The sequence below is a fragment of the Xyrauchen texanus genome, chromosome 8, assembly GCF_025860055.1.
Source record: "Xyrauchen texanus isolate HMW12.3.18 chromosome 8, RBS_HiC_50CHRs, whole genome shotgun sequence".
In the NCBI taxonomy this organism is placed as follows: domain Eukaryota; kingdom Metazoa; phylum Chordata; class Actinopteri; order Cypriniformes; family Catostomidae; genus Xyrauchen; species Xyrauchen texanus.
Window position 1 is genome coordinate 12,549,769 of NC_068283.1, and position 16,045 is coordinate 12,565,813.

Below are 16,045 nucleotides of genomic sequence, written 5' to 3' on the forward strand. Positions count from 1 at the left end.
AGATGAGATGTTAAACCAAGGTCCTGACTCTCTGTGGTCATTAGAAATCCTTGAGCATTTCTCATAGGGGTGTAACCCTGGTGTCCTGGCCAAATTCCCTCCATTGGCCCTTCTAAATCATGACTTCTTAATAATCCCCATTCATAAATTGGCTCTATAACTCTATTTTCTACCAATAGCTGGTGTGTGGTGAGCGCTCTGGCGCGCTATGGCTGCCGTCACATCATCCAGGTGGATGCTGCACACTGGTGGTGGTTGAGGAGATTCCCCCTATGCTATGTAATGTGCTTTGAGTGCCTAGAAAAGTGCTATATAAATGTAAGGAAATATTATTAGGCTTTAGTCATGAGCCTTTAGCCTGTGACCATTCTGTGGTACAGTTCTTGTTCTCCACAATGCAGGGGTGCCGAGCAAGAGAAGGGATCAGAGGATTTTTCTCCACTTCAGGATTTCATTCACATCTTCACTTAAGATCAAATTTCATTGCCCTCAAGAGGAAACATGGCAACTCCCCATACGGCGATATTTGAGTTTGTTAGAATGGAGCCAAAGAGAGATTTCAGCTTTAACAATGGTGAAAACAGTAACAATCTCAAGTGAAATGTTCCCATGGTCATGAAAAACTTGAGAAATTTTTAATTGTGATTTCCAGGCCTGATAAGTCATGAAAGTTGCATGGGAATTTTAATAGAGTTCAATTTTCCAGTTATTCCATCTCTAGAACATTTAATTGGCTAGTAATTGCTTTTTGTGAGTGAAATCTCCAATAATCAGAGACGACTGCAAAAGTCATGGAAATCCATCGGTCAAAAGGTAATTATTTAGATTTCTTTAGGTTTAGGTTGCACTGAAATGAGGTTATATTTTCCCTTCTTGCAGATGAATGCTGATGAGACTTGGCTAGTATTTTGTTTTCTCTGTTAATGTAGGGATGGAGGTGGTGGGGTTAAACGTTAGGAGCACTGGGGGTGGCACAGCAAGAGGGATCGATTCTTATTTAGATGAAAATGAGGCTCAGAGCTTGTGGGCCGAGGGTGCTTCTGCCTCAAACAGATTCAAAAAGAAAACCTATTCAGAGTCAGGAGAGGAATACAATTCCCATGGTGCCAAATACTTTCAAATTAAATGGCAATTGACAGAGATTAATGTGTGCAAGTGCTGATACAGTAGTTGTCTCCATAAGTATTGAGTTTATCTTGGGGGGACCTAATGGCATTTTTTGGCACTGGGCATCTCAAATCTATTTCAGTATCTGTAAATATCACAATATATGCATTTTTATTTACAAGAAAATAAAGCTGTTTATATTGTTTCGATATGTCCCATATATAAATGGTCTCTTCGCCTTTTTAGATTGATAGACCTAATTTCCCCTTTTGTTTCAGTTTTGTTCAAATTTAGGCCAGAGGACCACACCGGACCGTCACCGAAAGGGGAATAAAAGAAGATTAGAAAAGAATATAGATTTTCATTTACTCCAAATCTTGTGTGAAAGCAATGCTGTGATAACGAGTGCAGGTTTTGTATTTTTCTCTTCTTCTCATTCTCACTTCAGATTGATTAGTGTTAGATTGTATACGAGAGATGTGCTACGCGTCAGCATAAAGCGCAACCACTTTTGTCCCATTCCTCTCTCTGCACACACATCATCAGGCTCCCGTTGAGTCTCTTCCCTCCATGAATTCCAGGATCCATTCGTCTCAGAAGGCTGTCTTTTCTCTCTGACTGATGAACCACCACAAAATGTCCATGTTTGCCAAAAAAATGTAAATGTGAAAAAGGGTACACTTATTTTTAATCTGTTCTATCCATGTGCTTGAAAAGAAAAAGATAGATTGATTTAAATAAGTGATACTGAGCCATTTATACATGTATTATTGGATATACCTACACAAAATAATTTACCGCATGAGATGACTGAGGTTCATTTAACTGAGTGAATCAATGCACAGTTGAAATTTGAAAACATAAAATTAGTTTTATGTCTTTATTTCAACCTTCAACCTAAATTCTTGGATCTCAACACACCCCCAAAAAACATGGGTTGTGTCCCCATCTTCTGATTGGCATCGCCAGCAGGTGGGTGTGTCTTTAAGACCAAGCCTATACAATCTATAGGGGGGTCCAATAGAATCAATGTAAAATCTTAAATTGCATAAGGCACACCCTTGGATCTCTAGATGCAGACTTGCAGAAGTTTTTTAGAATCCTAGCCCACATTTCTCCAATAATCTCTCAATAGAAGATAAAGCTCCATCCCCCAAGGGGGCCTGGGTAGCTCAGCGAGTACTGATGCTGCATCCCACCCCTGGAGTCGTGAGTTGGAATCCAGGTTGTGCTGAGTGACACCAGCCAGGTCTATCAAGCAACCAAATTGGCCCGGTTGCTAGGAAGTGTAGAGTCTCAAGGGGTAACCTCCTCATGGTCACCATAATGTGGTTCTTGCTTGTGGTGTGTTGTGCGTGAATGCTGCAGGGAAACACATGTGGAGTCTTCACGCTCTATGTCTCTGCACTAATGTGCTCAACAAGCCACGTGATAAGATGTGTGGATTGGCAGTCTCAGACAAGGAGGCAACTAAGATTCATCCTCCGCCACCCAGTCACTACGCCAACACGAGGACTTTGTGGAGAAATGGGGAGGGAAAAAAGAAACATAAAAAGCTCCATCCCCCAGACACTGAATTAGCACAGGGAAATTCACTGATGCTTCAAAACCTTTTCCAAAAGCAGTAATCACCATTCCCAGAGTATCTGCCGCTTTAGGGGGGTGTATGCTACTTCCAAAAATAATACATAGCAGGTGGCACAGCTGTAAATACCTAAAGAACTGAGATCTGGGAATCCCAAAATTTCAAAGGCTCTCAACACTCTGCTCTCATATAGGTCACTGAGTGTAGTAACCCCCTCACAATCCACTTTGACCAGCAGAAAGGGGCTTTATTAATACATAAATTAGGGTTCAGCCATAAGCTTGAGTCAACATAGATGTCAGTTCAGTAGATGTCATTAGATACTTTACTGAGTGCAAATGTGAGATAATGGGGTGTAACTTAACTTCTCAGATTAGTTTGATATAAAGGCTTTGCAATGGTGAAATAAGGGCAAACACTTCCTGTTCAATACAAAACCAGGGAGGAGCTCTTTCAGGTGGAAGCGACCAATGAGCCAAATGTAACTAAACTAAATCTTGGGTAGGCCTAGCCCACCTTTGTCAATCGGCCTATGTAACTTATTAAAATGTAGTCTGGGACGCTTACCATTCCAAATGAAGGAATAAAGCTATCAAATTGTTTGAAATAAGAGAGGGGTACATCTATAGGGAGAGATTGTAGCAGGTAGTTGAATTTTGGAATACAGTTCATTTTAATAGCATTAACCATCCCAGTCATAGATAAATGTAATGAAGCCCACATCTCTCGAAAACCTTTTTATTAAGGGATCAAAATGAACTCTAACTAAATCACACAAAATTGCTGGGTATAAAATGCCCAAATACTTAATGCCCTGTTTGGGCCACTGGATGGCGACCGGCTGGAAAGCTGTTACTGGGCAGTACGCTGTCAGAGACAAAGCTTCAGATTTAGACCAATTAAACCTGTATCCTGTAAATTTAGAAAAGGAATTAAAAATTCTGTGGAGGCAAGGCATAGATCTAGTAGGGTCGAAGATGAATAATAAAATATCATCGGCATAAAGCAAAAGCTTATGCACCACACCTCCCATCACCACCCCAGGAAAATCATCTTCCCTTCATATTGCAGCTGCTAATGGTTCCAGGGCAAGACAGAACAATAATGGGGAAAGCCCCTATCCAGGGTAAAATAATCTGAAATTAATCAATTTGTTTGTACCGCCGACAAAAATATTGTCAAAAAACATTTTTTACAATATTTTTACAATCTAGCTGGGTCAGAGAAATTGCACGGTAACTCTTACACTCACTTAGCTCTTTGTATTTTTTAAGATCCCTGCTTGTGTCATGGTTGGTGGAAGTTTTCCATTCTTTCATAATTCCGTATAAACTTCTAGCAAAAGTGGAGCCAATTCTGTAGCATAAGATCTAAAAAATTCAGCGACAAATTTGTCTGGCCCCGGAGCCTTGCCTGTAGGCAGGGCCTTATTTACCTCGCCAAGCTCCTCCAATGTTATCTCAGAATCAAGAGAATTGTTTTGCTCATTCATCAGTTTAGAGAGTTCTTATGGTTCCACAAAATGTCTAATGTCTTCATCGTTAGACGAAGATGTGGAACAATAAAGATCAAGATCAAATTCTTTAAAAGCATTATTAATATCAATGGCCAAAGCTGTTCATCTAGTGTAGATAAACATTTAAATCTATGAAGGTGTCCTATCTAAGTCCCCTTTGGTTTAGATTAATCTCCCATGACTGGCCCATCTCTCCTCTTCACCCATGTGACTGACTGGGCACCAGTAGGCGAGGCCAAGGTTGCGATGACGAAAAATAGGCATTGATGTCTTACTGAAGAGGTAGTCATATGCAGATCTATTTGGTTTAAATACGTTTTCAGGAGGACGTTTTCAGTTATGAAACTTTCAGTGTGTTTTTATAGAACAAATAAACATGATTCAGAAACATTTATGGTTGCAGACAGGTGCTTTAAAAACAGTCAAACATATAGAAAGCAGAACATAAATCTGTAGATTGCAAAAATCAAAAAATACACTGTAACAGTATAAGGATGGGCAAGGAGGAGGTGGGAATTGGCTGAACAGTCAACGTTAAGTTTAATCAGACACTTAACTTAAAACAAACATAAAAAAACACAAACACACATGCAACACGGCCATATGCATCTCTCTCTCTCCAACCGGTGTCTCCGGCCGCCCCTTATCTCGCTCTCCCGCTATTCAGTTTCAGCACCGGCCCTGCTCCGTCACGGCCCGGCCATGCCGTCCTCCTCATCACATACATACTGCCACACTCAGAGGCGGCTGTAGGCACGGGCGACAAGGGCAGCTGCCCAAGGCGGCATCTTGCAGGGGGCGGCACTGTTCTCTAAGTTTTTATTTGTATTATGAGATATCTTTGCCAAATGTCCAGAACAGAAATAGTTTGGGATTAGTGAATCATATCAGTGCTTGAAGTGGACCTGGTACTCACTGGTACACAGTACTTGCACTCTTCTAATTTACTCACATTTCTTGCATACCACCACTTCTCAGTCTCCTATGATGTAATATCTTTATTTATTGTAATACAGTGGATGATTTGATGCGGCCCGCCAATTTATCTGACCCATGGACACATTTTGATAAAACTGTATCACAGTCTAACATCCAAGGGCTCTCTGCCTAAAACTCACTGGTGAGTTTAACAACACTCAACAGCTGTTACAGAAGTGATGTCAGCTCATATGCACAAACTTTTTCAACAAAAGATAAATCGATGATGAAAACAGAACCTTTAAAGAAAATACACATAAACGTTTGCTTTTATTCTCCATTCTTCAAGTGTTAAATGGGCGTTTCTCGTGTGTTCAGGGTCAGTCGTGCTCGTTAAAAGTGATAATGTGAAGTGTTGTTGATTTTGTTTGGTCCTATATTCAGATGTGTCAACATTAAAAATCCTAAACATCATCAAACCAGTTTGTTCTCCATTTACCAATGATTATCTTCACAAATTTGCCACATTTGCAGGAAAAGAAAAGGCTCATGTTGCCCTCCTGAATGGGACAATAACAGAGTAAAAGGAAGAACAGGCATTGCATTTTTCTTTTTTCTGTTTATCTTAAAAGCCATTGTTTTCTGATGTGTGTTAATATTGTCAAAGATATACAGACTTTAGCAGATCGAAATGTTCTTCCTCTGTTTTCATAAACAATAACCCTACATTGTGTTTTTATTTTCATAGTAAAGATAATCGAAACCTATTGGTTATTTGAGGGTGTGGGGTCAATTTTGTTCTTTAGCCAGATCTTTGAAAGGAACCTTAAATAATATGAATTAAATACCCCTGACTTAATATTGTGTGTTTGTTTACATGAAACAAGTCAGGGGTATTTAATTCATATTATTTAAGGTTTTTTATGTTAGTTACAATGAAAATGTTAGGAAAGATAAATATGGAAAAATATTTGGTCCCCACTGAATTTTCATCTGGATGATCAAGCCCCAAGAAAGTAGTTCAAGAGCCCTGCCATATAACCCCCAAATTTATTTTTAAATAAACTATTATGTTTAAAATTGTAAAATGTTTTTAATATGTTGTGAATGAAAGCGTATATATATATATATATATATATATATATATATATATATATATATATATATATATATATATATATATATATGTATATATACTCATGGCCAAAGGTTTGGAATAATGTACAGATTTTGCTCTTATGGAAAGAAATGTATACTATTATTCACCAAAGTGGTCACAATGAATATTCAGGACATTAATCATGGGAAAAATTACTATTACAATTTTAAAAAATGTACAGAACTTCTTAAACTACTTCAAAGAATTCTCATTAAAAAATCCTCCACGTGCATCAATGACATCTTTGCAGATCTTGTTATTCTAGCTGTCAGTTTGTCCAGATACTCAGGTGATATTTCACCCCACACTTCCTGTAGCACTTGACATAGGTGTGACTGTCTTGTCGGGCACTTCACACACACCTTACAGTCCGGCTGATACCACAAAAGCTCAATGTCATGGTTTGTTTTGCATAAACCGCAGTTATAATGATTCAATCATTACATAATTCAACCATTGTTTTGGTTGTGGTTCTTACCACACACCACAGTTCAACTATGGATACTACGCAAGAACTGTGGTAGTTTGTCGACTGACGAAATCAGTTGTTGCATGGAAAAACTCCCGCGTGCAATCATTTTAAAAGAGCCACACAACTTTATTTTCAAATCAAATCGCATTCAGACTCGAGCTGTGCGCGTTCACTGTTGCCCCTAGAGGCTTTTCATAGTACCGGCTCTTGTGTGCGCGATGACGCTGATGACGCAAGTGCTCGTATGTAGTAGCGTGAATGCGCTCGATCAGAGGGGGAGAAAGAGCCGCCGAGGAGGGCAGAAACACAAGTGAGGGGCAAGTCTTTTTCTACGACAGCACCAGGAACGGCTCGGGAAGAAACCAACGGTGTCGACTGGGCTGGGATGGAGCTGAGCATTTCCATTCTGAGCCGTGAAAGCAGCCTTTTCGTGGCGTCCATCTAGAGTCGGCGGCATTTAGCGCAGGGTCGGGGGGCAGTTTGCTGTTCGGTCCCGGGTGTTTGAGCCCGTATGAATCTGTTGCTAGCAGCGCTCCGATGCTAGTTAGCCCCGCTGCTAAGCAGCTAGCCAAGACTGCGAGTCAATTGTGTCGGAGATTTCTTCATTACATTTAAAAATTGTTACACTCATTTAACACTCTCGGGAATAATTTCTCCCGTTGAGTTTTTTGTTTTCCTGAGTGACAAGACGTTAATAAGCCATCGGCAGAGTTTCTATTTCGATTTATTTTCAACAGAGACTTTTTTTCTCTCTCTATTAGCTTGTTAGCCGCTCGGGTTGGTTTAGTCCAGCTTGTTAGTAGTGTCGCTCCATATACCGAGATTTCTGTCACCCAGAACAGCCCCCTGACAAAAAGACAGTGCTGAGTGTTTGTTTTTTTATATTATTGTAAGCTTTAAATTGTTTCAAGAGCCGATGAGATGCCGCGCGTGGGATACTTCATGTTTCCAGGGACGCTTTTATTTTCATGTTAGATCGCTCCGGTGGGGGTTTATGTTTTTGCATCAGTGCTGGTGTTAAATACTAAAATTTACCAGGCATTGCATGTGATCTGGTCTCTTTTCTTTCTTGCATAGATCCATGCATACTGGTTATCCATTCTATAAACATCATCCACGCGTCAATTTAGCGAAAGGACATTTCAGATTGCTTAATTGTTTTTATACAGTCTTTCGTTAGGCTCCACGTTTTATATTCGCGTTGGTGGCGGTACATGATCGGCAGAGCTGGTCGTTGCGCGGCTCTTGAACGTTTTCGTTGGTTTTGCGGTGGAGATTTTGCTTCAAGTATTATGGATGATCAGACCCGAATGCTGGCTAGCATAGGCGGACTCGGCGGACTCTCTCAAGCCGACGTCGGTGACCCCGATTCGGTTCGGAAGCAGCAATCCCTCGGTCAGCCGCAGCAAGACATTGGGGATATTCTCCAGCAGATCATGGCCATCACCGATGAGAGCCTCGACGAAGCCCAGGCGAGGTAAGACCTGTGTGGAAGAAGTGATGAAATCATGGACGCACTTTGGCTTTCCAAGAGCTCCTGATTAGACTTTGTCTATATTGTGTAGATAGAAGAATACTTTATTAGTTTTACTGGGGACATTGCAGTGTAGTAGCAGCCAGACACAATCTGACAAGATGCAGATCAGGGTCAGAAATTAACTTTTCCTTTTAAGGGGCAATATTTTCAGTGGCATTTTGTACATGTATAGTTCTATCAAACATAATACTATTTATGACAGAAACTTTAATCAACTGGTTAACACCAATTCTCAATATGATGAACTAAATTGAGAAATTATTAAAAACTTGAACGCTTAAAATTCAATCAACATCAACTCCTACTTTATACAATGTTATGTATAATTAGGCTTGAATAGAGAAATACTTTTTTCACCCCAGCGTTTTTGTTCTGATCCCCCCTTAATTTCTTACCCTGATGCACACACATCTATAGAAACACATGCACAGTTAGCACATGTACAGACAAATATTGCACTATACAGACACCATATAAAGAGTAGAATGGTGAGATGTGTCGCCTGAATATATAGTGTAGCAAATCTCATGTTTTGATCAAATTAATGCATGGCAAAGGTTTGTTTGCCATTGTATTAATTTGTGAGTACACGTTTTATTTAGTATGCTAGAAAAGTACACTTTATTTATGGTTGGATGTTATGTGAATTTAACTTTTAAAATTGTTAAAGTCCTCGTCCACTAAACTGATTGTGTTATTAATTATTACTTTGGAAAACCATTTGCTTATATATGAGTTTACACTCTAAATTCCCATTTCCAAATCCAAAAATCCACTAAAAAGGGTCCAAAGGGACTTACAAAAGCCTAAAAACACAAGCATGTTTCTCCTGTTTTGCTTAGTGAGTCACAGCATGTTTTAAAAAAGGCTTCGGAGTCAACCAAAATGTTTGCTATCAGGAACCCATGGTGTCGTTGAAGCCATTTGGACTTCAGCGAGTGTCTGCCAGATTGAGGGCCCCACTAGGTAAATGAATTGGATTAATCTGCTACCTCGTCATTAGCATAGATAATCAGTGCGTGCTTAATTAAGTCATCCCCGTCAAACAGTGTCAGACGAAACATCCCCAACAGATTTAACAATCCCCACATCTTTTCCTGAAGATTTTGCTCCGGTCGAGTCTGTGTTTATATATTGACCGCAGTGAATTTGATCCTTTTCTCATTGTGCACACGAGTGGATCGAACGGTTTGCACGCTGTGACCTGTGATCTGTTGAAAGGTCAGCTCATGCCATGGATCCTGGACAAAAGATGCTTTTTAATGAGGGATGGTATGTGTGCGTATGCCCTGTGATGTGTCATTAGCTTGTGATTTTCCACCAAGCCATTTGACCACCTGGTTCTCTTAATTCACTTCTTTTTTCCCCCATGTTCATCCTTTTCATTGTGTGTTAGGGTGCAATCAGTTCTCCTATAATGTGTGCGCGACTGCAGCTGTCCGCAAATTGAGTTTCTATTAATGAGATGGAGGGTCGCTACACCGGCATGAACGCAACGATATTGTCTTTTGCGGAAGGGCAGCTATGCAGCAACATTTATGTTGGTTGTAGTGGTTTCATTTAACTTTCACAAGAGATAGGATAATTGCATAGGGGGATTTCTTTTTGCCTTTTCGCAGAGGCTCTTGTAGCTTTTTTTTGTTATAGATGCAAGTTTAAATAAGCAAATAAACAGCCATCAAAATAATAGATTCATTTATCACCATTTATCATGTCCTGGATGCTATGTTCTGTTTTATTAAAGTAGCCTAAACTGATGCTTTGGAGCTCCAAAAAAGACCAAACACCATAAATGTAGTCCTAGCAACTTGTGCATTGTAGGCTATTACTAGTCAGAAGTCATACAATAGCTTTGTGTGAGGAAAAGACCAAACATTTTGGTTGCTAATGGCTGAAAATCGTACCCTCAGACAGAACCACACTTTTTTTTCCTGTGAATTTTCTGCGCAGATTTTGAGGGAAATTCTGCTTAATTCCGTGGAAGTAGAACATGGGTAAATTAAAATGTAAGCTTGGGATTGATGCCTTTTTCACACTTTGAAAATCAGTACATTTTACCTATGATTATTGATCTATGTTGTCATTTCTTTCAGATAACAATAGGGCTTCTTGTTGCACAATAGTCTTTGTCTCTTCATACATACTTTTCAACACAACGTTTGGAAATTGTGAGCAGCAAGATCCGACATAATATTGTCTAACATGTTTCAGAAAAAGGGACACTCCACAACGTTAAGTGACTGCATAACACAGGCCTTTAGGGTTCAAAGCTTCAGCAACTGTAAGTTTTACCTGTTTGTTGCCACACAGATCTGCCATTCACCATTATATCTGTTGAAATGGGATATTGGCCAGCTCCATAAACTCCTCCAAAATGACACCAACCATCGCTTCTTTTGCCCTTTCCCTAAAACTTTCAAAAAGTAATTATTCACCATAACATTATCCACAATGAAACATAATGCGAAACACCAGCTGCACAAATGTAGGGGTGACTGAGGTGATGAAACTTTGTATGTAAAGAAATTGTTGTATCACCCCCTTGTGGTCTCTCAAAGCTATTACACCAGACTACATTAATCAGAAGGCCAACTGACAGTGTTTGGGAAGCACACAAATTTGGCTCCTAATTTATTATGGCTAGTGTTTATATATAGCGATACCTCGTATCGAGAAAATAACACACCGATAAATAATCAATGTATTGATATTCTATAACTTTCCTAGTAAAATGTGTTCAGAGAAGCTGAGATTACTACACACTTTTTGGTAGCTAAAAGCATTATTAGATTAGTCAAAATATTTTATAACCAAACATGCAAAGGCTGGGGAATATATAGAACTTTTATGACCGATTTTGGAAATCTGTAGAGCTTTCTGCTGAGTACTGCACATGCAGATTCCAGCCACGTCCCCATTAATACATTTTCTTTTGAAAACTCTTTGATTTTTGGTATGATTATGCCTCATCCACTTTGGAACAGCGTTTTCCTCCACCGAAAACGGAGTCTATCGAAACTTCTCCCCATAACTCCCTGGCGTTAAGAAACTGAACATGTTGGTTTCAAACTTAAACATATTAATGTGAACATAGCCTCCGTCTGGGCCTGGTGATCTCTTGTGAGATATGCTAGAACTAATGGCATTCTGCATTATTGGTGTCAAACATGGTGCGATACGACTTCACGCTACAAATGAATTTTGAGAGCTATAGCTTTTTCTTTTTTTCTTTTTTGGAGCTTGACAGCCCCTGGTCACGAAATGCTTTTGTTGTTTGGGAAAGTGCAGCGTGAAATATTTTCTTAACATCTTTGTGGTCCACGGAAAGTTCTACGGATATGGAATAACATGAGGGTGAGTATAGGTAATTTGGGGTGAGCTATTCCTTTGAGGATGATGGAAGATGTTGTTAGTGTTGGATCTAAAAACAATGGCATTGCAGCCATTAATGATTATTACAATTAAAGAGTTTTAAGTCCTTGCCTTCACCAATGATGAAGCAAGAAAGCCTTTCAGCACTTCTGCACAGAGATAGTTTAGATTCCTGAGAGATGCATGCATTATTATTTTAAGTGTGGGATGATTTTAGGGCTGAAGAGGCGGTTTCATGGACAGTGTGGGGAACGTTACGTGGCTCAAAGAGATTTTCACCTAGTTTGGTCAGAATTCTTAGACACAAAGTATTAAAGAAATATTTCCTTACTGTACAATGACGTTTTCATCTTCTGTAAACTGATTTCCTTTATTTGATAGTAATGAAATGTGCTTTGTTGTGGTACCTCATTAAATGGATTTGTGGTTCATCATAATGCATCTTTAATTAGTGTAATGTGTTCAAAACCTGCATTGTTTGCTGAGTGGAGACACATTCTATTGAAGTAATATTCCGGGAACAATTTAAGATCAGTCGACAACATTTGTGGCATAATTTTGATTACCTCAAAGTAATTTTGACTCATCCCTACCCTTCTTTAAAAAACAAAGATCAAGGTTCCAGTGAGGCACTTACAATGGCAGTGAATGGGGCCAATTCCTGGAGGGTTTAAAGACAGAAATGTGAAGCTTATTAATGTATAAATGCGCTTGCATTATTCTTCTGTTCATACTTGTGTATTATTTAGTTGGTAAACTTGTTTAAATTGGCATTTATACAGTCGTTTTAGGGTTTGCAAATGGTATGTCGTCATGGCAATGAAGTTATAAAATTAGATGTGACCACACAGAAAAGGTTAGTAAGCGATTTTATCACATTTATTGCTTCTATATATTGCAAATTGTTAAGGATTTGTGGCAATACTTTTGAAACTTTATTTTAGCATTTACAGATTGGCCGTAGGGCTGGGCGATAAAACGATATCTATATATATCACGATAAAGAAAATCCACGATAAGCTTTTGAGGAATTTTCTATATTTACTGCGTGTCGCTAAAACACAAGCATTTCGGCTTTCTCAGGCTGCATTTCCACTTGGATGGACGAAATCCGCTCAAAGGCGCTCGCAGCACTAGGAGAGAGCTTGCTCCGCACCGCTGCCAATCCTACGATCCACCTTGCGAGCATGACGCTCTGCTTTCATAGGAATTAATTGAAAATGATCTCAGCTTCGCTCGCAACTTGGCAGTGGTAACATAGGGTTAGACTGGATGAACTTGCTAATGATTGCTGCCTTGCTAACAATTAGGTTACGTTGGACACCGGATTGATTCCATCTGCACCGCAAGACTTCAACGGTTGCGCCCTCTTATCATCTCTAGTGAAGAGCGCGACAGAACAAAAGTGATGTGGACAACAGCTCTGATCTTTCTGCGCTGTAATCTAGAATATTGTTCTTTAGCAACAAACATGCATTATATCTGCCCTGTCCCGCTCCGCACGCGTTGCCTCTTTTCCCTGCATGTGTGTAGACATGAAGCGCTGCATGAGTTAATGTGGTTTCAAAGCACCTTTTAGACCAAAACTTTTTCCCTTCTAAATTTATCTTTATTAATCAGCATGTTACGAGCCTTTAATAATAAAACAAATCAATTTCTGTTCTAATTTTGTGAAAATGAATTAGATGTCTGGAATGGATAAGGAAAGACTAAAATTACTAGTTGGTAGACTAGTCTCTCACTTTAATGAAAATATACAAATGTTTTTTACATTTAAAAAAAAAAATGTTTTCTAAATGTTCTCTCGGGACACCCCTGAACCCACATTCAGCATCATTCCACAGTCACAAGGGCTTCTATGCCCCCATACTTGGGTATCTGAATCTAAAGAAATGTAAAAAATATTTAATTTTAATGTAAAAATATTCCAACAAATACTGGACTGCTGTCACTATGCTTCAGAACAAACAGATGATCTTTTAACATTCATTTTCAATTCATAAACGGTAAAAGACGGTAACATTGGTAAAAGATCCCGCAGACCCCACTGCTTTGGCCATCTCTGGACACCCTGTGCAGTTTTGTAGAGACTATTTTGACTGTTTCTAATTTATTTTGTCAACTTTGAAATAAAAAAAGAAAGTGAAATGTGTAAATGTATATTGTGATAAATATCGATATAAAAAAATATGAAAGCTTATCGTGATAACACTTTTGGCCATATCGCCCAGCCCTAATTGGCCGCGTTTAGTCACGGTACCAAAATTCCAGTAGTCGGTACGGCTACCAGTGAAATTCACATTTATCAATCCCAATTTCAATACCACTGTAAAAATATGATAATGTGCTATTGAACACCAGGTTACTCCATTTAAAAAGGTACATTTCAATGTAAATGATAAATTAAAAGAAATGCATGTTTCCTTCATGTATTTCTCAATAAAGGGTGCATTGCTTAAGACTTTTTGAGTAGCTCCCTACTGAAATCTATTTTATTCTTTCTTAAATAATGTTTTTCTTTATATTAGTATTATTATTGTTTTCTAGAACTCAATGTTTTAAAGTTTCATTTAATTTAATCTTTAAAATGGTGTCTTATCAATTAATTTGTAATACTTTTAACAAGTAAAAATATAACTTTAAATGATTTCATTGCATTTTTTTTTTGCCAAACTTTTAATCAGCAGTAGTCTTGCTTGTGATATATTGCTTAATTATTATTATTACTACTATAATGAATATTACATTTGACAGATATAAATTGTAATGTATATCTGTCAAATCTTCTTTAATTTCAGGCATCTAGCTTTTATTTTGAATTGTGCTTTTTATTATGATGTAATAGTCCAGATAAACAGTTCGCTACACAGCCCAGTTTGATCATTGAGGACTTAAGTCACATTTGAAATCTCATCTTTTTACACTGGCATTTGAATCTGACTAATGAAATCTAGGACACAGTTTTGGAGTGTTTGTATTTTTTATTACTGGTGTTTGTGTATGTGGTAATTTTTAAATGTTTTATTATAAATCTTATTACTGTGAAGCACTTCGACCTACTCTGTTGTTTTAAATGCTGTATAAATAAAGTTGAGTTGAGGTTAAAGTGCAAATGCTGTTATTTAATTGTAAAATGTTATGCGTGCTTTACAGTGGCTTAGTGCTCTGCTTTGTCATCTGATACAACGTGAATGATTCTCAATGTCTGTAGAATTTCCAATGTATGAGCGGTCAGATTTATACATTCATTTAAAGATTACTTCTCATCCACACTAAGATTGTAGCCTTTAGGGGTTTAATAAATCACACTAGGACATATGCATTTTTTTAAATTTGATTAATTGTCTATTTCAGTGTAAAAAGAATAACAGAGGACATGTTCAAAATAAGTCTGTGAGCATTTTAAAGCTATTGTGTGTGTGAGTCATACTGGTATCGGATAGATTCGGTGCTGTACTACCGGTACTGCAGAAACCCTGGTATTGTGGTATTTTAGTATCGACTTGGTACCGAAGTACCAAAACTAGCCCCATTTACTTAAATTGTAAGTGTGAAATGTGTTTTTAAAGAACATGAAGGACGAGTAATCAAAAACCTGAATAATTTTTTAAGATATGGCCTTGTCTGAATTGCTTTTTTTTTTTTTTTTTAAGGTTTTATAACTTGCTTTGTTATTGACGATATTGGTAGATTGGCTGAGTGAGATTACATCCATCAGAATAGAGCTGCACAGTTAAGCAATTATATCACTAAATCACAATCAGTCATATGCAAGTGATTCAGTTTTTCAGGCAAGTTAGCCTGTAGTGTTTAATGTCATGAGATTAGAGGTGTGTAGACAAGCACTAGTCTACTGAACATCACATGAATCACCATGTTTAATCCTCAACTAGAAATGGCATGTGTAAGAACTACAGATTCCAAAACATTTTGTGCTTAAAACATCGGTGTGTTCACATGTCACTTTTCTGTTGCTCAGGTCATTGTTCCCACATCTCAAACATTTCCTGTCAAAATCAGACTTGTTCTGATTTCCGCATCACATTCCACATTCATACTACTATCTTTTTTTCTCAACTTGATTAGCATTATTCACTGTGAGGGTCTCTGGTCCCAGTGTAATGGGATATAAGGGGTGGGATGTCTCTGGGATGGAGAAGGCTGTTTGCTGTCTGTGCCTGCTGCCTTTAGCCTCTCACCCTGTTGCCCTTTGTCCAGATGCTGGCCAGAGGAGGCACCGGCGCAGTGGACCCCACAGAGGGAGGGGGAGCTGGGGGGGAGCACAGCAGGGTGTGTCCTGCCGCTCAACTTCCAGCACAGGTCAGTACAGGAGCGCATGAGCACCCCCACCCCCCCATCCCCCTCCTCTTCTCCCCCGA

The 16,045-nt window shown here is 38.7% G+C and overlaps 1 protein-coding gene across 4 annotated transcripts in view; it reads left to right on the forward strand.

Moving 5' to 3' along the window:
- The first annotated feature begins 7,014 nt into the window (after positions 1-7,014).
- LOC127648418 (pre-B-cell leukemia transcription factor 1-like) overlaps positions 7,015-16,045 on the forward strand; it is a 41,855-nt gene continuing 32,824 nt past the window's right edge. For 2 of the 4 annotated variants that reach the window (XM_052133087.1, XM_052133090.1), the window contains exons 1-2: positions 7,015-8,234; positions 15,885-15,986. In XM_052133087.1, the coding sequence (XP_051989047.1) occupies positions 7,972-8,234; positions 15,885-15,986 (365 nt within the window). In that variant the 5' untranslated portion in view covers positions 7,015-7,971. The remainder of the gene's footprint in view (positions 8,235-15,884; positions 15,987-16,045) is intronic. The other 2 variants (XM_052133086.1, XM_052133089.1) reach the window with 2 other exon arrangements.